The sequence below is a fragment of the Agelaius phoeniceus genome, chromosome 2 (assembly GCF_051311805.1).
Source record: "Agelaius phoeniceus isolate bAgePho1 chromosome 2, bAgePho1.hap1, whole genome shotgun sequence".
Lineage (NCBI taxonomy): Eukaryota > Metazoa > Chordata > Aves > Passeriformes > Icteridae > Agelaius > Agelaius phoeniceus.
Window position 1 is genome coordinate 33,581,513 of NC_135266.1, and position 26,969 is coordinate 33,608,481.

At 37.0% G+C, this 26,969-nt stretch overlaps 1 protein-coding gene across 3 annotated transcripts in view; it reads right to left on the reverse strand.

The window, feature by feature from the left end:
- Positions 1 to 26,969, reverse strand: part of HERC2 (HECT and RLD domain containing E3 ubiquitin protein ligase 2) — a 104,376-nt gene that overhangs the window by 32,214 nt on the left and 45,193 nt on the right. For all 3 annotated transcript variants that reach the window (XM_054654364.2, XM_054654362.2, XM_054654363.2), the window contains exons 28-63: positions 26,678 to 26,810; positions 26,454 to 26,581; positions 26,136 to 26,331; positions 25,380 to 25,516; positions 24,679 to 24,852; positions 24,452 to 24,588; positions 23,795 to 23,946; positions 23,175 to 23,366; positions 22,158 to 22,345; positions 20,696 to 20,888; positions 19,923 to 20,105; positions 19,157 to 19,341; positions 17,371 to 17,518; positions 17,082 to 17,278; positions 16,619 to 16,849; positions 15,802 to 15,937; positions 15,119 to 15,262; positions 13,359 to 13,501; positions 12,886 to 13,153; positions 12,584 to 12,726; positions 11,087 to 11,185; positions 10,823 to 10,991; positions 10,584 to 10,709; positions 9,860 to 9,968; positions 9,585 to 9,724; positions 7,951 to 8,141; positions 6,747 to 6,852; positions 6,486 to 6,577; positions 5,769 to 5,944; positions 5,200 to 5,311; positions 4,311 to 4,392; positions 4,069 to 4,212; positions 3,403 to 3,493; positions 1,826 to 2,003; positions 1,332 to 1,413; positions 1,078 to 1,249 (exon numbers count right to left, since the gene is read on the reverse strand). In XM_054654364.2, coding sequence (XP_054510339.2) covers positions 1,078 to 1,249; positions 1,332 to 1,413; positions 1,826 to 2,003; positions 3,403 to 3,493; positions 4,069 to 4,212; positions 4,311 to 4,392; positions 5,200 to 5,311; positions 5,769 to 5,944; positions 6,486 to 6,577; positions 6,747 to 6,852; positions 7,951 to 8,141; positions 9,585 to 9,724; positions 9,860 to 9,968; positions 10,584 to 10,709; positions 10,823 to 10,991; positions 11,087 to 11,185; positions 12,584 to 12,726; positions 12,886 to 13,153; positions 13,359 to 13,501; positions 15,119 to 15,262; positions 15,802 to 15,937; positions 16,619 to 16,849; positions 17,082 to 17,278; positions 17,371 to 17,518; positions 19,157 to 19,341; positions 19,923 to 20,105; positions 20,696 to 20,888; positions 22,158 to 22,345; positions 23,175 to 23,366; positions 23,795 to 23,946; positions 24,452 to 24,588; positions 24,679 to 24,852; positions 25,380 to 25,516; positions 26,136 to 26,331; positions 26,454 to 26,581; positions 26,678 to 26,810 — 5,477 coding nt within the window. The remainder of the gene's footprint in view (positions 1 to 1,077; positions 1,250 to 1,331; positions 1,414 to 1,825; positions 2,004 to 3,402; positions 3,494 to 4,068; positions 4,213 to 4,310; positions 4,393 to 5,199; positions 5,312 to 5,768; positions 5,945 to 6,485; positions 6,578 to 6,746; positions 6,853 to 7,950; positions 8,142 to 9,584; positions 9,725 to 9,859; positions 9,969 to 10,583; positions 10,710 to 10,822; positions 10,992 to 11,086; positions 11,186 to 12,583; positions 12,727 to 12,885; positions 13,154 to 13,358; positions 13,502 to 15,118; positions 15,263 to 15,801; positions 15,938 to 16,618; positions 16,850 to 17,081; positions 17,279 to 17,370; positions 17,519 to 19,156; positions 19,342 to 19,922; positions 20,106 to 20,695; positions 20,889 to 22,157; positions 22,346 to 23,174; positions 23,367 to 23,794; positions 23,947 to 24,451; positions 24,589 to 24,678; positions 24,853 to 25,379; positions 25,517 to 26,135; positions 26,332 to 26,453; positions 26,582 to 26,677; positions 26,811 to 26,969) is intronic.

Here is a 26,969-nt window from a genome sequence, read left to right on the forward strand (position 1 = left end):
GTAGACCTGTAATGTCATGAAATAGCTGTAGATTTCTGACTAGATGTAGCAGTGTTGAGAAAAACTAGGGCAAGGAAGGAACAAACAAGAATTTAGGCATGAGTTCTTTAAAAAAAAGACTGTCAAATTATCTTTCCTCTTGCTCCTTTTGTCACTACAAAAAAAATTAGACAGAGAGCATAGAAAAAAACACAATTTCCAGTGGCCACTCTGAAAACAACACCTCTGTTAAAAATGTCTCTTCCTTTTAACAGTAGTAGCAACTTATAAAAATGAAAATTTGGAGGATTTCTCTATATGTTATTCAGCAATGCTGACAACACAACAAAAATGATTGGTTTAAGTCTACTTAGTTTTGATATACATCAAATAGGTCACAGTCTTATTACACAAGGATGGGGTAAGACCTTGATCTGATTAAGGCCCTAAAGTTGACCTGCCATGCAGTAAGCTCTCAGATTTCACAAAAAGGTTTAAAAATTCAAAAAGTGAGATTTGTGTTCAAGACAAAGCAGAAGCAAGCAGGCAAAGAGGAGAAAAATAAAACCATATCTGAGTAGCTCTCAGTGATCATCTCATACCAATTCTTGCTCCAAGGCATAGTTACTGACAACTCAAGGGCCTTCTGAGCAGCAACAAGCTGTTGTAGTGCTCCTGTGTTCCCAAGGAAGTTCTTCCTATCTGCTCTGAATTTCAGCTTACTTCCTTACTCTCCTGTGTCCTCACTCTTTCAAGCCTCTGCTTTAGCTGTAGGCTTCATAGTCCAAGCTATGGCTCTCAAGTTTTCTTTTTTCCTCTCCCCTCTTAACATTCCTTTACCTGTCTTATGGTGGCCAAGAGAAGAAATGATCTTCCCTTTCTGCCTCTGACTCCAATAGGAGTCAGGCATTCTAACAGAGTAGAGCAAACAGGAAAGCATGCTACAGCGTCAGAGTGATTGAATGGATGCAGCTCGCCCGGAAGAGCTGCCAGTGTAAAAGATAAAGCACACAGGTAAGGCACAAATGGAGTGAAAAAAACATCAAGTACAGCACAGAGCAACTGCTTGGTAAACATTCCCTGGCAAATGTAACATACCATGTCCATACCACTCCTGACTTGGTCAGTGCCAACGAGAACTGCGCACCACACTCGATCTGACAAACGCCTTGGCCGTTCAGCCTTTCGATGTTCTGAGGAATGTTGCATCCTTCACTTCCTCCTCGGCCCAGTTTTCCAAAATCACCATCACCCCAAGAAAACACCAAACCTAACAAACATCAAATTGCAGGTCAAACAATGATCACAGTACTTCCATGTGCTAGAAAGCTTCTGGAACAAGATACTCCTACCTTCATCTGTCAAAGCAAGAGTCTGAGCATCTCTGCTTCCACATGCAACCTGAATGACTCGGTGGCCAAGGAGCACTTTAACCTACAAAACAGAAGGAGTAAGAAAGAAGTTTTCAAAGAAATTATGTTTTAAAACCTTACAAACATATCCAAGGTCTTATGACTCATCTTGGTCACTGTGCCCAGCCTGAGCAAAGAACTACCCAGCCATGCCCAGAATCCAATACTACATGGCAGCTTCCAGCTATGCATCAAAGTAGATGCAGGACATGAATGCTGAAAGCAGCAGTTGCCATTTTACATCACTTCCCAAGAAAGAGACTGGATCTTTTTGATTTTTCTGAAATAGCTTTACTTTCACCAGAGGTACGGACACCAAAACCTAATTAAGATCCAAAACAATTCCTTCATGTTTTTTGTTACTTTAGCCCCATGCTGCTGTAATTTATTAAACACGTTTGCATTTCATCAGAAACAAGAAACATTGATTTTACCATCTTGGGCTTCAGCTGTGTGGTATTATCTCCATGTCCTAGTCTTCCATACTCTCCAAGACCCCAGGTATACAGTTCCCCACTGGAGGTAATAGCAGCACTGTGGGAGCTGCCACAGGCAATATCACGGATGCGTTTGGTTTTCAACGCTTCGATCAGCCTGGGTTTATCACAGTTCCTGGAGAAAAAGAATGACAAACACATTGTGTTAATCAAAAATAGCTCCTGCAATACACATCCTGTAATAACTAACAGCAATCTCAAGATAAGGTAATATGCAACACTGATTCCAAGATATACTTTTTAGCAGCAGCATAAATCTAAAGTTTATGCTGTTTTAATGTACTTCAAATTTTATTTAAAGAATATTTTCTGTATATGCTGCCAAACTTAGGTGAGAAATTCAAAATCAATCAATTAAACAGCACATAATAGAAAGTGAAAACCAATTTCCTGTCACTGCCCAAAGCTGAGTGAGTTACTAGTACTGGACACACAGTAAGATTGGAGATGACCCTCCCATCCCAACTTTGCTCTTCACAACAGAGAAATCAAACTAGAATTTGCTGTTAGACTTCTATGTGAGTACTGCTAACATTTATTCTTCATGTGGCTACAGAGCTCTCTTAATTCTAAAAAAGGATTCAACTCAAGATTTCCTTATACTGGCATACCAGAACCACTATTAAGATTCTACAAAATTATGCATGGCCTCTGAAAATATTTCTACTATGAAAAGCCCATGAGTTCCAAATCTCAGTTTCAGTAAAATTACATAAAACATGAGTCATTTGAGCAATAAACAGTAATACTGCTCTCATCTGGACTTCCCTTTTCATTAGTCTGACCCAGCCTTATAAAAATTTATTTCCCGTAACATATTAATCATTTGATTTAATTTTGTATGTATTATGGGCAGATCCTCAAAATATATCAGAATGACAAAAGTATTTACCAATGGGCTTTGTTTTTTTCACGTTTTTTTCTTTCAAAATACTGTTCTGTGGGTACGTACAAAGTAAAATCTTAAAAAATTCAAATTTTTCTTAAAGCTGTCCTGTGGAAGATTAAACTACTATTACTAAAAAGTGAAAGAATTTTATTTCTGGCTAACAAGTCTGTGAACTGAAGTCTAAATAAAAGGGCTATAAAATGACAGCTTAAGTTATGAACTGTTACGGTTGTTACATCTCAGGAATGTAAAATTGCTATGGTTTCACTCCTCAAGGCACTTCTGAAAACCACACCTTATAAAAGTAAACAAAATCTGCATGTCCAAAAGTATGGAATTTCATCAGTGAAATTTGAAAATACCAGTCAAGATTTTATCCACCTTTTCAATTATTATATATATATATTATTCATTGAATGCCTCCTTTCTAAATGGCTGAAGCCTGCTACAAATGCTCCACAGAATATAAATTGGAATATACTGTGGAAAAAAAAGTTTTCTTACAGACCATTTTTTTATTCCTACTGTATTAAAAATACTGTTGTTGTCAATTGTGGTGGTCAGCTGTGCTGTAACATTCAACACAAATCATCTACTGAAATACAGACAAATTTGGTATCCTCACATTCGACTGAAGTGACCAAGCTTTCCATCATCTCCTTCACCCCACGAAAACACCTTTCCATCAACAGTCAATGCCATAGCATGCCGGCCACCTGAAATTGTAAACATATATTTACATTTTTGAGCTTTCAAGCAGGCAGCAGGTCTAAGCAACAATTTAACATTGCTGTTCTTCTACAATGCAACTGTACGAGCATTTCAGCTCCACAGACATTACTTATTTTCTTTGGAGCTTTTATGTGATTTAATTTAAAATAAAATTTTTTTGTGACAGTAGGTCTCCTGGCACATTTAAAAACAAAAAACCACCAAACCAATAATCACTCAATTTACTATTTTCAGAGCTGCAAGAAAAAATAATGAGAAAAACAAACCCACCATCTAGAAATATTAAAAATGAAAACACCTTCTTTCGACCAAATGGAAACACCAAAGTTACCTCTCAGCACGTAAGAAAACTTGTATGGTCTAAATTCACAGAATTTAATAACAGAACCATTAGATTCAATCTGACATAGTATACAACAGACAGAATTCAATAACCTGTATTTATTAAAAAAAAAATCTGATATGCTAGGGCATCACAGCACCCAAGAAAACTGCGAAGGAACTATTTTCAGGCTTAATATGTTACATTTATGTCTATAAGGACAGCAGCAGTCAGTACCTGAGTGAACAGCCACCTTCTTTACCACATAGTTGCTGAGAGCTGTAATCTGGCGGGGAATAGGCACAGTTCCACTGGATATTCCTAAACCCAGCCTTCCATTTGTGGCTTCTCCACAGGCATACACTTTACCCTCTACAGTCACTAAAATGAAGAAAAAAGTTTGAAACACCATCAGTGTTTCACAATTCAGAATCTGCTTCTGCCCTTAAATAATAACATTTATTTTAAACTTATGTTACCTGCAAAAAGGCTTTTGGATCCTCCAGCTACTTGCACAACATTCAAGGCAGACAGGGTTTCAGAAAAGGAAGGGACTTTTATCTAGAGCAGGCAGGAAACAGAAACCATTACAATTCACATCAACATTTTACACTCTAAAAAGAAGAGCTCTTAAGTGATAGACCAATTAATCTAACAGGTACTTTCAGATCCTTCACCCATGCCAATTAATATTACACCAGGCAAAGGACAAAAATCAATTAAAAAAATTTAACACAGAAACTATGATAAATATAAAACCTGATAAAAAATGAAAGGTCACACAAACAAGGACTTTTAGTAAAGTTTTCTTGAGAAAACTGAGGAATTCAGGAAAGGTTAACTTCAAGGTACTCCATGGATACAATATACTATACTTTTCACAACATCAACTGAAGAAATGCTCTGAACATAATTTTCAGATGAATGAATGACATTTCAAATTGATAAGCATTTGGGATCTATCTCATCTTGTATTGTATTAAAACTACATGTAAATGGCTGCACACTGTGCTAAAATTCCTATTGTACAATTGCCAAGTACAAGTAATATATAAAGTTCACCAAAAGTTTTATTTTAGCCATGCAAACTCAAGAGGAACAGAATATGTCGAGCGTTACACATTTTTTAAACAATTAGTTCATTATCATCTAAAACAAATGACTGAGCGGCTGCTGAAAATCAAGCCAGATTTCAAAGTACCAACCAAAATGCAAATTTTCTCTAATTTTCCACCCAGCAGACATCTACATGTCTTAACACTAAAAAGCTACCAAAACCTAATCTTTGTATCTAATTTTAAGTTGTGTAACTTGTACATTTTATTTTTCACTGTTTCTCCCTTGTACTTAAATGTGAAAACAACCTACCTTGGAACCTTTTAGCCCTCCCAATTGGTCTTTGTCATTCAGTCCCCATACAAAAACTTTGGTTCTTATTGTAGCTGCTGATTCAAGACCAGCTGCCTTCTTCCTAACAAGACTGAACATATTGAGAAAAGAAAAAACAATCAGTTTAGCAAACAGCATGCTGTAGCATAGGCATCTTGTTACTGTATTTACTGATTTTTACAGTTGGGAACAGTTTCAAGACTCAAACTGCACTACCACAGTTGGGGAAAAAAAAAAAAAAGAAAACCGAGTATAAAATATAAGCACATCAAGATTTTAGCTCATTTTCCAACCCCAAGTATACAGCAAAAGGGAATGAGTCATACAAAATGTTACACCTTAGTGTAACATGTGTGATCATCTCAGAGAACATATTTATTGAGAAAGGATCCCCTTACAACTCCAAAAAACTAAGATACTGATTTCTCTTTACTACCATTCAACCTGATTAACGTGTTCTTCCTCCAATAATCTCCAGAGTTATAGGAATATATAGACACTAAGGTTGTTTACCATTTCCCCCTGCCTTCACCACTGCAGTTACCTACCTCCCAGTGTTAGCTTTATCATCATCCTCTTCCTCATTATCAGAAGCCAGGAAAGGGACTGCAGCCAAATCTTCATCCTCAGCACGTATACGTCCCAGGATGCTGAGGCCATGTATTTTGCAATCAATGCCAGAGCTTCTGCACTGCTTGATTGCAATCTCAATATATCTGTGGTACTAAGAAGAAAAATACTCTGTTGACATCTTTTGGGTTCTATGTAACTTCATAAAACATAGGAAAGAATCAGAACTCTTGCTTGATTTTGTCACTTGAGGAAAATGAATCTGTCACTTTAAATGCTTGTCATTTCAGCTCTAAATTCATGCTTTATCATTAGCATATGGCCTCATTCATATGAGAAATTTCACTGCCAATCTCACAGAATTCATTATGCATTTCTCCTTGTTGCTAGAAAAGATCAGAACTGCTATCCAAAATTATCCCAAAACTTAAGGTTATTGGAATGTTTTACTGGTTCTCAGGTATATTAATTTACATAAACTGCCTGAAATATCTAAGTCTATTATAGCGTTACTTTGTGATTATGGTAAACTTTTTAGAATAATTAACCTGACTAACTTGCCAGAAATACTGCTAAGTTAAGAGGAAAAATAAAATACCAGGCTTTAATGATCACAACAATACTTTTCATTCATCTCTTGCAGCACAATTTTTTCTGCTGCACACAAGAGTAATTCTCACACAAGCTTCACTTACTTCAGTACAATCACTGAGTAGAGGCACTGTGGTGTCTGTAGGATTTATATTGATTGTCTTTAGCTCTATAAGGTTATTTAAGGAATTACCCCCTAGAAAAGAAAACACAGAATGAAAAACATTTTAGGATATGGTGTTTGTTTCACATACAGGCATCTGTGTAACAGATAACTATGTCAACAAAAACCAGATAAATACCTGCTGTTGGGTGCAAAAAAAAACAACAAAAAAATTTTGACTTCTTAGAGAACATACACATACCTGAAACTACAACTAAGGAGGGCATGTAGCTGCTGTCTGCAGGGTCCACTATCATCTTTAGTCTGTGAACAAGAACATCTGGAAAAATCTCCAGGCGAATCCAGTGCTAGTGGAAACACAGAATTTCATTTTTAGATAGTATTGTCATGACCACCATATGATTAACAAGAATATATATGTGATGTTTCTGAAGAAAGAATGGAAAACATCTCTTAATGGTACACAACAGCTGCAATATATGGCAACCGGCCAAAGGGAAATGACCTTGTGAACTTCTTGCTTGTCCTATGTCCAATTACAAGAGAAACAGTTGTAGCAAACAATTTATTTCAGCCAAGACCAACACCACTGAGAACACAGAAAGCACAGTACCACTGGAGGTTAAGTAACGGGACATAATGTAACTACTAGGTTACAGTCTGTAGAAAACCTGGAGTAAAGGTACTTGGGCGTACTCTCAGCATGGCCCTCAACAGAGCATCAAAACACACTGGAGAGATGCTCAGCTGCACATCCTGGTGCCTAAGCTGGTCACAAAGCACTGCTGTAGGCCAATGAAACTGATAAACCATAAACTAAGGAACACCACCTTTTATAAATTATCTGGCTGCAGGAGTCAAATGTACATTGAGTAACTTTGTCAATGACACTAAAACAGGAGAAGCTGTTGACTCCCTCCAAGGCAGAGAGGCCTTGATAGACTAGAGGGTTGAGTATCACCAATTGTATGAAATTTAACCAGGGCAAGTGTGGCATTCTCCATCTGGGATGGGGTAGTCCTGCTTATACCAACATTCTGGGGGATGAGGCTGGAGAGTGGCCCCACTGAAAGACAGCTGGAGGTTCTCGTGGATGAACAGCTGCACACGGGTTACCAGTGTGCACTCACAGAAAGCCAACTGAATCCTGGGCTGCATCCCAAGAGCTGTGACCAGCAGGTCAAGGGAGGGGATTCTCCCTCTCTGCTCCTGTGAGACCCCACCTGGAGTGCTGCAACCAGCTCTGGGGTCCTCAGCACAAAAACCCCTCATGGACCTGACAGAGTGGATCAGAAGAGGGTGACAAAAGCAATCACAGAGATGGACCACCTCTCCTACAAAGACAGGCTGAGAGAGTTGGGGCTGCTCAGTCTGGAGAAGGGAAGGTACTGGGGAGATCCTTTTAAGCATGAAGTATACCAGAATAAATAATTTAAAAAAGCTACCTTTCCTTGTGAACCAGAAGACTGCCAGCACTGCTCACTACCATCAATGAGACGGGAAGCCTGATTCACAGAGGATGAGACATTCAAATTCTTGACTATCCTTGACCAATCATCCAGTAACATTCCCCGCTGGCTACTGTGCCGTCTCTTCAGCTGCTTTCCAGAACGCCCACTGAACACAGGAGACTGACCTGCAGGGTTAAGTGACACATTTAGCATGCACCTCTCAAAGAAAATTGCTCCTTTGAAACCCATAAGCAGGGTGAAAGGCAATGTAACAAATTTTGGAGATGTAGGGGTACCCATTTTGGGTATGTAGGCTGCATTTAGGACACAGGCACATATCACATTAGCATGGTGATGCTATGTAGTACACAACACTGGTGCTTAAAGGGTGTAGCACCTTTTTTTAAAGAAGTTTTAACTCTCCAAGTTCTTGACTAGACAGCTACTTGAAAAGGTCTTTCCCTCTAAAACAAATCAGATCAAAACTTATGATGATATGTAATTCAAAATACAGGCCACAGCACACCAGTTTTTTACACCACTACAGCATATGAAACACCACAACTAAACCTCAACAAAAATCCCCTACCAAAGAATAGAAATGGAAAAGTTGGAACACTGAAAAATTCAAAGTTCCAGAAGAAGGTGGTTTAGTGAGATGTGGATTTCCTCCCTGCAAACCTTAGTTCCACTACCCTTCACTGATTTTGTAGCATTTAGAAATTTTGATGAAAAGAATATTTTAACTTCTCTGCCCTACAGCACAGGGCAAGGGGAAGGATTACAGATTCACACCATTCTAGTTGCACAGCTCTATCAGCTGACTTATTACATTAATGTCTTTCTTGCCCACACAACACCTTGTTCACAATCTCTAGGGAGGAATCAGGTTTGTTCATTTTCCAAAACAATTACACTGGTGATGTGTAAATAGAAAGAAATTTAGTCCAGAAGTCAGCATCACCCTGCAAATACCAGGGATAAGATTAATTGTTAGGAAGGTGGATGGAAAAGAAGTAAAACAAAACATCAGGTAAGTTTTGCATAACAAAGCAAAGCCCCAAATTCTTGGAGCTAAAATGGCTGTACCTGTTCTTGCCCTAGAGAAAGAAAGTCTGATTATGAGTCTTTCAAAAGGCTTCCCTTTCCCACTACTCTCCTCTGGAGCCTCCACATCACAGAAGAAATGATGCAACAGCCATCACACACCAACAGGCAAAACAGCTGAAGAGCAACTGAGGCATAAGAAGATATCTTAGGTATTTCTAGCTGCCTCTGGCACCATGAGGATTCTATTCATCTACATCTAGGCTGACAGCAAAAGGAAGGAGGATTAGAAAATTACACATTTTATTCTTGGTGTAAGTAAAAATGCCATTTTGACATGTAGAGTTACTGTCATATAGACATTTTTTAAACTTTTTAACACCACAGAAAAGGTTTAGGGGTTAATGTTTTGTTGTAGTCCATCACATGCAATTGTAGCAATGCCATAAATGTTTTATTGTCCAGGGGGTGAATCTGAACACTAAGTTCATCATATTAAGGAGCTGAAATTTAAAACTGTTTCTTCCAAAACAACTTAAACACATTTTAAATTAATCTAAGAGACACACTGTAAAACTTACCTGGTTCATTTATTCTGCCAAAGGTATGTCGGGTGTTATGCTTCCTGGTTTTAAAACACGTTTCACAAAAGTCAAAATCATCACAGTTTCTGCATTTGAATCTAGGCCCATTGATGGGAAACATCTGACAGCCATCACACCTGATTTGACAAGAGAAGAACAAGTCTATATATATATGGTACAAGTTACTTGTTAATGAGACAAGATAACAGAATCAAGACAATAAGATAAAGGACAACCCCTATACACCAAGATAAAAGTAAATCATCACTTACGTGACTCCAGGATGAATGCTGGGAACCAATTCCATTTCTGACAACAAGCCAGTCCAGTGTGACTGCTGAGGAAAGTCTACAATAACATCTTTCCCATTGGCACTAAAGGCTGTGACAAAAACATGGAGAAAACACAAGGTGTTGCAAATCTCTATAAAATTAAGCCAAAAGCCCTTAGAGCAGTATTCCATTTCAATTTTTCTACTCTGATTTTGTCTTAATTTTTTTTAAAAGAAATTCCCAAGCAAGCACGCACTTCTAAGCACAGACACAGTATGACCAAAATCTGTACCTCCTCAAAGAACCTGTGTTCCACAGATTACTTCAATTACATCCCTCACAGCCTGACACAAGTGCATCCCACTTTCTCCTTGCTTCCTTATGAAGCTCTCAAGCTACAATTACTTCTTAAAGGAAAATCATTTGTGATTCATCCAAAGTGTAAATGAGAACTATAACCAGAAGCTGCACAGATGCTTAAAGACTTTTACTGTGAGCAAATGAAGTGGCTCAAAAGCAGATGGACAGGCTAACAAAATGGGCTGCCACAGAGCACATGTCTATGAATTCACCACAGACTTCAAATGCATTCTATATTCTCTATCATCATACAATACTCCACAAAACAGTGGGATTTTTAAGTGTTTCTAGAAGAAAGCCTGCATGGTCTTGAGCTTCTTATCTGCCCCTGCCCCATGCTGAATACACATTGAATACACATTACCTTTGACGATGCCCACACTTCGGTGAGTGACTGATCCCCACTTGTATTTGGGTGTGGTGACAGAGCTTTTCACACACACTTTGTCACCTATCTTGATATGGGAGGCAGAACTCTGGGGCGGGAATCCTAGCAGATGCAAGAATAAATGCATAGTGAGTGGGGTTTCCCCCTCCAAAACTACATCTGCCTTAGTCTACCACTCACTTTTTCAGTTAGAAAGCAGTCAGAAGTGAACTCACCTAAAAGCTCAACGTGGATATATCTGACCCAGTAAGTACCACCCTTTTGTTGCCAATCACACTGCACGTTCAGGTCATGCAATCCATCTCGATCCAATTTAATAACTTTGCCTACATCTCCTTCACAAACTTCCTCATAGGTTCTGCAGCACCTAACCATCATCCCCACCTAGGGAAAAAGGACAACAGAATGCAATCAATCTGTAAAGGCTTTAGTACCAAGAGGAAAGTAGTTTCTATGTTGCTTTTGATCATCGTACTTACCTGAATATTCTCCCTAACATAGACAGCATAGTCATCATTGCTTAAGAAATCAGCTCGTTTCTTATAGGTCTGGCTCTCTGTTACAACAGCACCACTTGACTGGAAAAAAGTCCACAATAAATATGAAACAATTACACCATTTGTTTTCAATTCAGATAAATAAAATTGTTGGCAAAGACTGAAGATAACCCAACAAAAATAAGCCCATACAATATCCCAGCTCCATGCCAAAATGGGAAAAAACTTCAACAGGTTCAACTCACTGTAAGGATAACATTTACAATCTACTTGATTTTAAATTAAAATTTACTTTCCAAAATTACTTATCAAGGAACATAAATGCAAATTTTCAAAATGTTTGAAGGAAGCTGCCAATTGCTTTTATGAAACCTGATTGCCAAGGAAAATCAGAACAGAGAGGATTTGTCACTACTCTAATTAGCCTTGAAGATACACATTCACATTCCACTTCTTAGGATATTTGTTGGGAGAGGAAAACAAAAAAAGTGGTAAATGGTAATCTCTAACCTGAAGTTTACTAACTTTTTTTAGATAGAACAATGAGATTTAAAGTACTCCTTTAGAAAAATAAGCTTAAAAATTAAATTGCATTTATTAAAAAATATTCTTTTCCAGATTTGATTAGCTTAATTTTTTTTTAAGAGAACTACTACATTCCACCTGTAAGGACAATTTTCAGAAAACTTTGTTCTGTTTTGAGGATTAAATGGGTTTTTTTTCATAAAAGGCAATATATAGCAGTTTTTCACTGCAATCCTGATAAAGATAGCAAAAGCTGTCAAGTAAATTTCCTTCAAAATATAATGCATTAATTTAAATTACAAAATCCCACATGTGAATGAAAACTCAACATAAGTCCTTCAAGGACAAACAGAAATATGAAATCCATTTAATTTTATTGACAAGTCCTTTTTTGAAAGAGTTCTTGAAAGTCAACAGAAGACTAACACAAATTCACATTAAAGCTATCACACTCAATAGGCACTGTAATGGTAATTTTATCATCAGTAAGTAGAAAAAGTTTTTATGAGGAAAAGGCTAAGTTATTTAATAGACTATTTTTGCCATTTATTCACTGGTTCTTAAGTCCTTCCTTGTAGGTAACATATGTTTGTTTTTCAGACCAAGGGAAAGGAGAAGGGAGAACTCCTTCACCAATATTACACTATAACATCAATTATTTTTATAGAAACTAAGACCATCTATCAGGAACTACTTGGAACATGTTCCACCTGCATGGTGAAACATCTACCTACGTTCTACTTCTCCCTGTGCTAACTCAGAAACTGTTTATGGATTATCCTCCATTGTTTTACGTCGTGTATTAGAAACACAGGGCAAGCATGATCCTTGATACTGTTCTGAAAGCTTGGGGCAGCAGGTTGTCCTTGTACTCTCACCATTTTCCCAAAAAGGGAAGAATTACAAAATTTGCAGCTAGCTAGCATAACTTAGGTTTACTAAGTTAATACTCACAACAGGACAAGCAGCTTCAGCTTCTTCCACTTCTTCTGCTATTTCCTCATCTGAATATTCATCAGAGATAGTATCAGCATCAGAAAGATCCGTGATTTGAACATCAGGGTGATCCAACAACCAGCCCACTAGGGCTTCCACTCCTAACACAGAAAACAAACTCAGCTTGTCTCCAAGGGATTCACTGACATTGTTAAGATTGTATCCAAAAAGAAGGTAACTTCTCCCTCATAAGTACTGTTTTAATCTGCTTACAACTCTTCTTCTCCTTCTAATATTATTTGTTCTACTAAACAAAATACCTGGTAGTCCAGAAGCACTTCCAGATGTTCCCGACAGAGATTTTAGTGCAAATTCTATGTTTTTCCTAGGAAAGCCCATTTCCATAAGTTGAACTACAATGGGGAGGGGTGGAATTGGAGACTGCTTGCGTTTCTTCACTTTTGTGGGTCGGATATGTTGCACTGTGATGGGTGTTGTAGCTTCACTAGAGCTGCAGTCTTCAAACAGTGGAGTTGAAGGATGTGTAGACTCTACAGCCAGATACTGGCACACTGCCAAAGCAGCAGCCTGGAGGAGAACAAATCAATCAGTCCAAGCAAAACAAGAATATTTAGTACGTTCGTGTGTGTGAACATGCATGCTTTAAACATTATTTGCCCAAAAGGGTTCAGAGTCACTTCTTTTTTAAACCTATAGTTTAATAAGCTTCAACTGGAATGCAGATTACACAGAGTTATTTCTCAGGTTACTCAGCAGAAAACACAGACTCTACCTCAAGCTCCTGTTTGTCAAATATGGCTTTCACAGGTGATGGCTGTGTAGCAGCTGACAAAAGCTGCTGCAAAAGGATCATGGGAGGCTGAGGTCCTTCAGGAGACATATCTCCTATGTCTGGAGAGGCAGCTGCTCCATCCTCTTAAAGAAAAACATTATTTTAACCAAAACCATGCAACATGGTCAATCAGAAGACTTATTTTAGGGTTTTGTTATTTCTCACATATCTCTTCTCCCAAGACACAATGCATTTAAGATTAAGCCATTTGTACCACAATCTCTGGACAAAAGAAGCAAGTACAAAATTTATAGATAAACAATATATTTATTAAAATACACCTAAGACAGGTCTAACAGAAACTACTCAGTGGACAGTGAATTTGCACCTTGTGTCTTTTGACACCTTTTTTTGCAATAAGACTATTAGCTAGAGATACTTCCATGATAAACCACTTGAGACAGACAACCAAGAACTTTAGTGACCCCTGGATTTCCTTCAAAATATAATGCATTAATTATAGGAGTTATTTTCCCTATAATGTACCTCTTAGGAAGAGATCCCTTTAGGTATCTTTGTCCCTTCAAAATAGGATAATTTTATTGAACCAACTAGCTCACAATTCTGCACCTTTCATATTTAATTTTGTATTGCTGTTGGCATAAACATTCATGTTTCCTAAATCTTTACGGTGACTACCACATGAAAATGTCCTCTTGTCATTAAGCAATGATGACAAGAGAAGCTTAATTAGCTTGATTAGCTTAATTTTTTTTAAGAGAACTACTACATTTCACCTGTAAGGACAATTTTCAGAAAACTTTGTTCTGTTTATATATATTTATATATATATGTTTATTTATATTTATATATAACAAAATATGTAACATTTATATATATTTATATATATATAAATTTATATATAAATTTATATATAACACTTATATATATAAATTTATATATAACATTTATATATAACAAAACAGTTAATAGTCCTCAACATATGTTGTTCAGGTTAAAAAAAAGTGTTACTTTTTTTTTCCCCTTTAAAAATGATGGTAAGAGTGAAACGCTGCTCCATTCCTAAAAAAAACCTGTAGATTCAGTTGACTTAAAGTCTGGCAATTGACAAAAAAATCCTACAAAAATATCCATATAAGACAAATATATTGTTATATTTTAAGATATTGCATGCTTCCAAAATACCCAATGAATTATTACATACTCCAAAGGCATTGATAACTATCTCAAAAGCTGACAGTTATTGTATTTATTTTTATATGCAGAGCGCAGGTAGAAGAAATAATTCAAATTATTAGAACTACAGCTGTTTCAACTCCTTTAATATTATGATTAAGAAATTATATTTCTGTACTTGTTTCACTGGAAGCAAGACCTCTGAAGTAAAATCAATAGCCAATTTTAACTTTTGAAGCAGAAAAATAAAACCACTGCAAAAAGTATTAAGTATTTTTTAAATTACTTACAAAGCTTACCAACTACAGAAGACCTACAAATTTAGCTAACTCCATTACTTAGAGCTTCAAACACTTGATGATGTTCTTGGTTTTCAAAACTTAAGTTAAAAAGTCAAAATCTTTTTAACCTAGAAGCTTGAAACACGCAAGAATTTTAATTTTTAATCTTTACAGAGAAAACTGAATTTCTACTGTCCAATTGCCACTAGCAAGGGTTATGGTCACATACTCTATCTACCATCTGAACAAAGACCAGCACAGTCAGGTAGCACTCCAGAATACCTGCAGGATTTGATGCAGATTCCTGAACAGCTGGCTGAGATAAGATCTGCCTGAGTGTATCCTGGTGAGAAAGCAGAGCTCGTCCAGCTTTTAGTATGTACAGCTTTAACTGCTGGCACCGCAGCAGATCCAGATCAACTTGACCTAGCAGAAACATTAAGCAGCCATTAGTGCTAGAAATCTCTTGTATTAGGGAAGATTATGATTCATACAACCTCAGCCCAAACATCAGTTTACATCTTACCTCACTGTGTAGTGCTCACATGAGTCAGTTTAAACAGCAAATGGATCAAAAGCCTGCACACATTGTATGACTCATGCTGTTAAAAATACTGCCTTCCTACTTTTCACAACCTGGACAATCATACAGCTGATTTATAACACAGTAAGTGCAGCTAGAGATGTTACTTGCATCTGGTATTTTCAACAACTCAGTAGAGTAAGATCAGCCCCAAACCTCATTTATATTTTCCCATCAAAGATATTTCACTTATACTGCAAAGCAATTCACCATCTAGCTAAATTTGTCTCTTAAGTGCCTGTTATCCAGTGCTGAATAACAAAACAGGTAAGGTTCCAGGACACCCTTTTCCTTATCTACGTTTGCTGATACTAGTATTTTTCTCAGAGCATATTCATCTACTTCCGAAGGAAAAAAAACAGCAAAAAGCCCCCAACTGTACCTGAAAGACCTTGATTGGGAGACTTCATTCTTTGTTTTTCTATTTTACTTCCAGCCAAATTCACTAGCTGAGCCCAAATGGATAGCATAGGTTCAGTGAAAGGCAAGTTGTTCACATTAAAAGCCACAACTGGAAGCTAGACAGTGGGAGAAGAATCAAAAAACAAGAAAAAAACTAACAAAAAAACAGGTAGGCATTTTCCTAAAATCTCACAGAGTCACTAAAAAGTTTCAACAGTTATTAACTGTGGGAGAGGAAAAGTTGCATTTGTGTTACTGCTCTTGACCAGGAAAAACTAGAGGGGATTTCTATTCCCTACACAGCTCCTAAGCCTGTACTTGTACCACACAATTGCAGGCCTTCTTGGTGAGAAAGCAGAACAGAGTCAGAGCAAGAAAGAACTCCAGACTTGAAGCAAGCCAAGCACACTGTGCTTTCACTAAAGTCATATCAACCAAATCAAGATTCAATTGCAAATACCCAAGACTTTCTAAGATTACTTAGAAAATCAGGTTAAATAGAAAGCTCCTCTCATCTAAGAGCTATAAAACACATTACAATAACTTGGGACTTGACCTCAAATCAAACAACTCCAGCTTAAACCCCTCTTCCTTCACCTCCCCAGCAAATGGGAATCCCAGGATGGGATTTAAAGGTCCTACAGAGGTTTGCATGAGGACCATCTTAGACATGCATTCAGAGCATTGTGTGTGTTAAATGTCAGTGTACTTAGCCAATGAAGAACTAATGTTTTCTTTGGTCCATATCAGAGTTTTTACACCTTCCCAGTGTTGAAGCCTTAATAAAACAAACTCACTGGTTTCAGTTGATTCAGAGGGCACACTCTGCACGTCCGCATGTCGTAGAACTGCACAGTGATCTTCCCTTTCGGGGTGATGCGTGTCACCGTGCCTTCCCCAAATTCATCATGAACTACTTGTCCACCCAGTCTCAAGCGACTGTCTATGCCACCAATCACAGCCAAGACTGCCATCAGAGCTCCCACCTCTGGATTCTCAGTGTCAGGGAAGTAGTCATCCAACACAGCCTAACAAAGAACAATAAAATTTAACTGTAGGGAGAAAACACACCCTTCTATCTGCTTTAAAAAACAAAGTTAATCACACATATTTCAACTTAAAAATTACAACACAAATATATATAAAAGTAGAAAAATGGTTTCAATATTAAGCTTAATATTGTTTACAAAGATTTAGTATTTATAATTTCAAAATAAATATTGCTATAAAAATGAGCTTATTTTAAAACGTGGAAACTACCCCTTCTGACTGTTTTCCTGCAAAGATGTGGGTGATGGAGGTTAGCTGAGAGTTGATGTACTTGTTTATGAGTCCATTCCACTGGCTGAGCGAATGCAGCGTCCTCAGCAGTGCCACTATCTCTTCTGCTAAAGTACTACTATGAGTGGCAGTTAGAGATGCTTGGGGCCTGGCCTTTCTCCTCCTCAGAGTAGATTCTGGAAAGACAAATCAGTGGCAGAACAGTCATGAGTTTAATGCACACATTTCCCATACAGAAAAACAAGCCACCGAGGGAAAAATCCTCTACCTCTGAGTAGTGGGATATCCGAAGAACAAGTACTAAGCAGGCTCCCTAAAAATCCAAACAGTTTTTCCACAAGAAATTTCATGTCTCTTGACCTTTCATTTTTATCCCAGGATGGAAGTACTGCTTTCAATAAATGTACAGCAAGGATCTAAAAAGAGAACAAAATTAGTGTTATTCTAGTCTACACCACCAAATACTAAAGAAACTCTCAAACATATTAGGTACAGAAGAATGAAGTTTTTAAAGTTTGCTTTCCTTTGTAGTTATTTTTATAATGTTGATTTCTTTTGTGCTGTGAAAATTACAGAGTTACTGATCTTGAGTTTGCTAAGGGATATTTTAAAATGAGTAGATACAATTCAGAGCCAATAACAATTTTACTGGCACATTATATTAGTGAACCAACCTCTTAGGACATGAGACATGCACACTGAGAAAAAAACAAATAGGAAAAATAGGAATACAGAATGGGAAAGTTTGTTCAGACTGCAAATTCAGAAATTAGTACTAAGATGTACTTCAGAAAGAAAGTTTCCAATTGTTCTGCAAAGAAGCTATAATAGTTAAAATTCATGAGATAAAAAGCTGAATGGTGGAAGGCAGGCAAAAGCAGCCACAGTGACAGTCAGAAGTAGGCACTGTGAAACCAGGGCCTCCAACACAGTACAGAAGGAACAGGCTGGCATCTCTGAACCCAGACACTCAGTGCAAGGTTGACAAGGAACAGGGGCAGGTGCAGCACTGCAGTATCAAAGACCAGAGGTGGTTGCATATTTTGAGTCAGAGCACTTGAGGTTTTGAGCTTCCTCATCTTCCACCTAGAAGACCAATACAAGTGACTAACAGCAAAGATAACTCTCCTCTTGCAAACTTCTGCCAATAACATGTCTTTATAGAACTTCAAGGTCTCATCTTTTTGTTGTTCTTGACTTGGTACATGAAGTACATGAGGAATGGTCATTTCTCTTGAGTATTTCCTGGACAGCACAGATGACTCTACTGCACTAAGTCCAGGATGATAACAGAAATCTCAGCATATTAAAAATACTGGTAAGAATTTACTGCAAGATCACACAAAAATGAACAGGCCTTTATGAACATGGCCTTATTATGATCAATAAATGTTGATTAGCTTATCAAGGAAAAGAATAAGATGATCATTTGATCCCCAAGCCTTAAAATTTGGCAGTTATTCCATAAAAATTTTTCTTTTCAGTCTCATGTAAAAGGCATTAACAAGATGCTAAGGAACAGCAGAAGAGGAAAAAAGAGATAAAAAATAAAAGAAGAAATGAGAAAAGGGGAAAGATGCCAAGGGAAATACAATACCAAATAAGATGCAAAGATGTAGCTTCTTAAGAGAGACTGTAATTTAAATAATATTAACAGTTTCCAATGGAAATAGGGGCAGTAGACAATACATAATTTGGTAACTTTAAAGGAAATGTAACTTTTTCCTAACCATATACTTGTTATTCTTTCATTTATTCAACTTGTAGGAAATATTATATGGGAGTTTCTGAAGCACAGTTCTGGAACACTATTTTGACCTTTCTTTCAATAAAACAAGGGAGTCCATAGTATCCTGAAGGCTCAAAATTCAAGAGATGTAAATTTAAAACAGTAAGTCCTAAATATTAAGAAAATGTTATCTTTTTCCCAACTAACTAAAATCTAATTTATGGACACGTCACAGCTGTTTTGTAAAATATACCTTTCTTTTTAAGAAAACTAAAGTCTACTAATTTTATTGGCTATTGAAGTAATTTGGAAATGCACACATTACCTGTCTCTGTAGTGAAGCAGCAGTGAAAGATTCATGCCCCTCAACAATTTTCATTAGCAAAGTTATCCACTGAGAGGTACTCAGAGTGCTGCACATCTGAGGCATGAGTGCTATGCTTCGAATGAATCCCAACGTGCACCAGCTCCTATGCTGTTCTTTATAAACTAATTTATTTGGCAAGGAAGCTAAAAACAAAAAGATATATACATGTAACAGTTGACTTTTTCACCAGCTATGTTCTCTATATGCTACACTGGTCTTTTTTGGACAAATCAGAACACCAAGCTGTTTCACTGTCTTTATGTGAACTGTTAATTTCAATTTGAGAGCCTGTAATTAATTTTATAAAATAAACCTTTAAAACAATTCTCATCATTACACTATTTCCTCATTTCAAAGTAGTTAACAGCATTACTTCTGAAATTACACAAAAGCTACAAAAAGGAGTATAACACACCCAGTCATACTGTTGTTGCCAAACACAAAAAGATTGCTAATAAATTGTCTAAGTCAACAATTCACATCTCATGCATTTCTTCTGTTTTTACTGTTTATATTCTAAGAATGCACAGGATCACTTACATTACCTTTAAAAATTAAGATTTTAAAAGCTCTGAAAATGCATTTTCCAGCCATTGGCCTTAAAAGGATTAAATCTTTTCTTATTAATCCTTAAAAAAGGATTAGTAAGAAAAGATGTACAAACTTACAAGACAACAAAGCACAAGACAAGCACAGAGCTCAGTGAGATTGCTGCTGTATATACCTGATTTATCTATTGTTCCACTCTCCACAAGCATGCGGAGTAGCCCACACAAAGTCCGAGTAGCATCACTCTGCATGACTTCAGCATGGACACCAGCAGAGAGACACAGTGTCTGCAACAGGTTCACAGTACTTGTCAGCATCATGGAAGTAGGGTGAAGATTCCTTTCAACTTGCTCTCCTTCTGAAGGGGGACACAAAAGGCAAAGGAATACATTAATACTGAGTTACTTTATTTCACGAAGGTTCTCAAACAAACATTTTGTGAATGATTTGTCATAAACAGTTTCTCTGAAATGATCTGACATGAAGATTCCTTACTGCCAACTAAGTAGTGCAAAATATAAACCAGGTGTTTTGCACATATATTTTCAAGTTTTTTTCTAGCAGTACCCAGCTAAAAGGAATTCCAAAATATTGCCAAGAATAGGGAAACACTGACTAAATGTATAATTAGACCATATATAAAACCCACTTCAGAATGTTATTAACATATGTTAAAATAGATACCTCCAAGTATCTGTAACTATTTCAACCAAATAATATTATTTCCTCTGACACATGAATATGCAACAATGGGACACCATCTTGCGTATCTTCCTTTTTCACAGTAAAGTTACATTAAGGAAGATTCTGGTCAGAAGTGCACACCTATTAAATGAATCTTCTTTGATGAAGCACTTGCTCCTGTGAAAAGCTATTTTATATTACAAGATACCAATTTTAAAATTCAATAAAACTGTGTCTCCACATTTATATATATTTTTTTTTTACCAGAATCATCCTCAGTGTCTGAATCCTCTGTTGTGGGCTGCGTTGCAGGTGGTGGCTCAGCTAGTTTGAGATCGTATTTTCCCTCCTTTCCCATTCTGTAAGAATTTGTACTTCCAGTATCCCACTGCACTCTAATCCAGCCATCTTCTCCCAGTTCTCCAATCACACGACCCAAACCTGGTGTGGGTCCATCCTGACAGAAGAGAGAGGTTCAAGTTACTCAATCAACAACATTAATTCATACCAAAAGCTCATAAAATAATAATGCAATTGCTCTTTTTTGCTGCTAACCTAATGATTAGGCAGTAAACATTCAATGGGGTTTCAAAAATCAAGCATGAAGTTAGAAAGCATTTCACAATTTTCAAAAGGATCACCCCAGTAAGCTGCATATTTGGACACTCATGATTAGATCTCTTTTACTATGTCTTACATAAGTAGAAGTTATGTCCTATATAGTTGGAAATGGATACTATTATAGCATAGTTTTAAATTCAGTTCCTTCAGGAGATAAGGACGCACACAAAGACCCTCTGATGAAGGTCAGAGAGTCTGCCTCAGTACATGGAGGAGGACCAAAGTGCTTATTCTACCTCTTCTGTCAACTATAAATTCTGACAGAAGGTAACTGAGACCCTCATTGAGCCCTATTATTGACTTAGGCACCCCTTAGTATGCAGATGAAGGGAAACATGGGATATGTAATAATGCACATATGGCCAAAGTCACCAAACCCCATCTAGAACATGATTGTTCCATCCCATTGGGACAGGCCAAAATTTACAGTATAGAAAAGAGTGGCTGCAGGGGCAAGAAAGGGCTGGAGGGGGAAAACCCTGCCTGCTCAAGATCTGTCAACAGACTACATCTCTCTTCTTTTCCCAAAGAGAAGCCTTTATGTGAGCTTTGCATCTCCAACAGCATTGGAGCACATCTGGAAATATTAATTTACATACAGATATATGTGTGTGTGTGTATACATGTATATATAGTGCTATTAGATCTCTTGCTATGCTTTGTGTCACAACACATACTAACACTCTGTAGTTAGAGCATTTATCACCAGCAATCCTGAGCCTGTTTTTCTGGTGCTTCAATTAACCATACTACTTGTGAGTTGGGATCATGCAAGTCCTTAGTGAATCCATCAGACCTACAGAACTGCACTGGGAAGCTGCACTATTTGTGCTTCTGTGCTCATGCAAGTTCTCCTCCAAACTCAGACTTAAAATGCTAGACTGGGCTACAATCAGAATTCAAGCCCAGCTGCAACCAGCTCCTCTGATCTCTGAGGACCAGCTGAAATGCAAGGTTTATTTTCTGTTAAATTCCTATATCCTTAATTCAACATTTGGAGTGTAAAATGCCCTTAAGTTTGATGGACCAGAAACTTCACAGACAGTCCGCTGAACAGAGACTGTAGATAATAACACACCCAAAACCTGTATGAAAGAAATTGTACCTGGTCACCCCATTTCCAGTCTACCCCTCTGACCACTCTGGTACCAATTTTCATCATGGCTGCCAGCTCTGGTCCAGAAACAGGGAGCTGAACAGGTGTAGTTTCCTTTCTTGACTCCTCTAGGACCGTGGCTGAAGCCCCATGAGAAGAGGCAATCATATCCTCCTCAATATTATCAGAACTGGGTCCTAACAAGGAAAAAACACAAAAGAGGTTTTATCCAGCTACACATGTATATATGTACCTATATCACATGAAAAATTACAGGCACATAAACCTTGTAATATAAAAGCAGCAACAAACAGGAAAGCTGACTAGCAGGTGATAAGTCAAATGACCTTTTAGAAAACTGAAGTGTAATGGTTTTGAATGCAAAGAAATTGAAATACTTAATTTTGAATGAAAAAACAAGTGACAAGTAAAAGACATTAATAATGATGACTCAATTGGCTCAATGGTTCTACAAACAGAATTTTTTTAAAAACTTTTGGTGCACACTTCAGTTAAACACAAGTTACAGGAACAAATGTTTGCTATTATATAAGAAAACTAAGAGAGAAAAACCACAGCAATTTGAATCATAGGGGAACACACCAGAGAACTATAACAGAACAAAGAAAGCTTCAAGCTTAAATATGCAGACTGGCAACATTTTTCATATGTAGAACAAATTAAATAGAGAGTAGAGAGTAGGCAGTTTTTACTACTTTAATTTTAAATTTTCCATTTTTAATTTAGTTGCAACAGTTCCACCAAAACTACACATTAACTAAAATTTAAGAAAAGGCTGGCCAAAGCAAGCAATAAAAAAAAAGATTGAATAAAGACTGCAATTAAATTAACCTCCTTCTCAATCATGCTTGCAGATGTGGTTTTTGTATCAAGGTAAAGGTAAATAGCATTAAGTACTATCTTCAAGCAGCAAAGTGATTCTGTAATTTGTGTATACCAACAGGTAGAAAACACAGGGAATTTGTAAAGCAAATGCTTTCTCCAAGTAAGAAAGAAGAACTGTACCTATCAGCCGCAGTGTGGTTTGTGTCAAGGCCAGCATGCCAGAATTGAGGAGCAGGCTCAGGGTGTTTGCACCATGCTGCAGGGTCAACATGTTCAGCATGACCAGCAGAAAACGTGCTTGGGGAATGGTTCCAAGACTTGGTCCTGCTGGATTCTCATTAGTAATTGTTTGAAGAGGAACAGGCTGCAGACCTAGTTTAAACGTAATATAAACAACAAAGTCAGCTGACATTTGGGAGCTACAATAAAATAAGTTATAGATTTATTTGTTTGATTGATGGTTTAAATTATTTTTTATTCCTTGCTTGTCCTTGAGAACTTAAAAGCAGAAGTTCCAAGAAACTGACTAATTTGTATTATAATGCTAAAATGTTACTAATGAGTAATCAATCACCTGTTGCTGGGAAATCAGCAATATACTCAAATACTGAGAAGTGAGTTAACACAGGGTCACGGTGGGAAGGTTGGAAAAACACACAGAAACAAACACAAAGTAATTCTCAACACAAATCAAGGGAACTGATTTCAGCAGCCCAATTATTTGGAATTTAAAAAAAAATGCAATAATATTAATGTAAAGCAGTTTTCTCCACAGAAAAAAGCAAGGAGATGAGATTCACCTAGTTCTTTAAACTTTGCATTAGCATCCAGCAGGATGTTCCGGACATTCTGAATAGCCCAGGCATACAACTTCCCAAAAGTTACTTCCAGCAGCATTCTGTTAAACGGCGGGATCAGATCAACATCCTTCAGGCAGTCGGTAAGAGGCTCCCTTCAAAGAAAACCAACAACAAAAATAAGTATTGTTCTCTTATTAAAGAATTGTGAAAGTGATAGTGGGGCCCCGGAAAATGTTAAAGATAGACTCTGAAAATGTTAGGCTTTGTGTTTTTCCAGATCACTGCACCTGCATAAGCAGTATGATAAATGATATAATTGTTAGATGTGATGATTGCTTAGTAATGAAATATAATTATTGTATAATCATAAGAATAATCATGAGAAACGACGTTAGAAATTTAAAGGTGGGCCATGAGGAGTCATGCTTGGCTGAAATCTATGTATACAATAGAACAATATAAGTTTAATAATTAACATGAAAGTTATATAACGATAGAATATAAAAACATGTTCATCCCAAATGCATATTGGAGTCAGATTTGGGTTGAATACCCCTGACACCCAGAGCTCTTCAATAAAAAGCACCTACATATAATCACTCTTGTGATTCTGTGTTTCTGAATGCTAACAGAAGCAAAAGCAACAAGAAGTTTTACCCTATATTGGCTCCTTCTGGGATAAGCCTCTGCCATCCACAGAACATGGCATACTGCACAGATGGGAGCAAAAAATTTTTAGCTGACAATTTCAGAATAGTGTCTATTCCCTCCAGACGAACTTCTGCTCTTTCCAACTGTCAAAGGGAAAAAACAAATTGTCATACTTATGTAAATTGCTAATAACTGTCAGAATTATGTAAGTGGCACATTTTTGTTCATGTCACCTGTTTTAATAAACATTTTCTCATTTTTTCTACATCCACTGGCTCTTCTTTAAGTGCAAATTCAACAATGGTGTTAAGGAGGGCAGACTGTGGATACAAGCCTTGAACATTTTGCTTCAGCCATTTGTATTTGTGGACACCTGTAACTGTACTCAAAATTGGCTGCCACTTATCCTGCAAAACAAGAAGGTAGTATGTCAAAACTTTTTAAACAACTTTAAATTACTGAAAATATAAGTTATTTCATGCAAAACAATTTCCAAATTTAAAATATTGAGGCGGGGGGGGGGGGGGGGGGGGGCTGAGGGGAAAATGAAAACTTCTTAAAAGTCAGGAAAGAACTTAGTATTATTTTAATCATTATCATTTTTACTACTGCTACATAAAATTTCAGATGTTCAAATGTTGAAAAAAGAGGAAGTAACTCATAACAACATTTTATTTTGAAATGAAGCTTTATCTAAGATTATCAGTAATTTAAAAATTAAAGAAGGTATATTCACATATGCTAAATACATAGTACAACCTCATCTTTAAAAATCATTCCAGGCTTCACTGAAACAACATATCACACTTAATTATACACAGTAAACACCATTATCAGAACATTAAATGTCAAGTTATAGGAATCATGCTTTAGCTCATTCTTTTCTCTCTTGTTATTTTTATTGACAAGGTTGATTCAGAATCTAATATCCTACCTTGGGTGATTTGATTGGTATGGGCTTTTTATCTATAGGTACAGGACTGTGAGGTACCACACAAGATTCTTCTAAATCACTCTCTTCATTTCCTATTTTGGATTCTTCTACATCAGCAGATTCAGATTTTTTTGGCACTGTAAAAAAAAGTATTCTTTTTTCATACAGTACAGTTAGATTTTCAGGTCGCATTTTTAGGTTTAGGTTTTCAGGGTCGCATTTTTACGTTTGTATGATAATCTAAGCACACACAATTCTTAAGATCTGTTTGTAATAGAATTGAAATGCATTCTTGGTGAAGTCTATGTCCAGCTATTACCAAATGAACTCTGGTATTACCTGCAGTATGCTTTTACCTTTATAGACAAAATTGAAAAGCCCTTTGGTGACTGTTCACCACATTAATTTCCAGTTATATCACTGTTTGACTACACTTTAATAAAACTCGATTTCTAAAAAGATGTCACTTCCAGTGGAATGTTACTAAAACCAATGCAGAAGGTCTGACATTGAAGGATCATTTTTAATACACTGGAACATGAAGAAACACATCTCAACTAAACTTGACACATTAGTTTGCCAGTTCTTGCTGTAGGATCTGACATGCAACCTCTGGTTTAGAAAACTTCATGAAAAAGCAGCAGAAAGCAAATGGCTTTGATGCTTTATCTAAGAAGAGTCTCATATAGCAACAAACCTTGAAATAAGATGGATACCCATTGTTTCAAAGAGAATACAACACTAATTCTACCTTACCTCTTTTTTTCCTTTTTTCTCTAATGATTTTCTGAGCTACCCTTCTCCATCGGGGCAAGGAACTAAGAAGTTTAAATTTGGACATTATAGAGAGATCATTGCAAACAGCAGGACGCAGCTCATTGAATAAGAATCTCAAACGCTCAATGACAGGAGCACAAACTTCCTTGTAAGAACGCCCTTGTTCCTGATGTGTCTACAAAAGACATTGAAAGATTAAATTACTGCATAATGCACATTAAAATGAACAATATATAACTTTTTAATAAAACACTTCAAATGAAAATTAATCTTAACATCAGCAGCTAAGAGGCTTACCTTAATCAGTGAGCATTTTGCTTGGTAGACAACACGACACACATCCACTACAGATTTTGGTAAGGTTTTGTGCTTTACCTGGTCAACTCCAAGGGTACCAGGATGAACAAGAGACAGTGCTACATGACCTTAATGGGAAAAGACAGTGTTTGAATATGCATTTCCAAAGCCATCAGTAGCAGAGTTTAAACTGGCCAAAACAATCACACCACAGGCCTACCTACCCAAATCTTCATGCTTCAGAAGACAGCACAGTAACAGACGTCCTACTTCTTCCACAGGATGCTCAGGAGGGAATGTGATTGGTGTCGTTAAGTGACACTGTTTACAATATCTCTCTATTTGACACAAGAAGTCCTAAGAAAACACACAACAGTTAAATCTGTTTAACTTCATTTTCGAATACAATGTAAGCACTCAAAACACCACAGGCAGCATTTACGTAACACTGAATAAACTCCACAATCTGAACTAACATTCCTGAGATACAATAGGCAGTATGCGCAATTTAACACA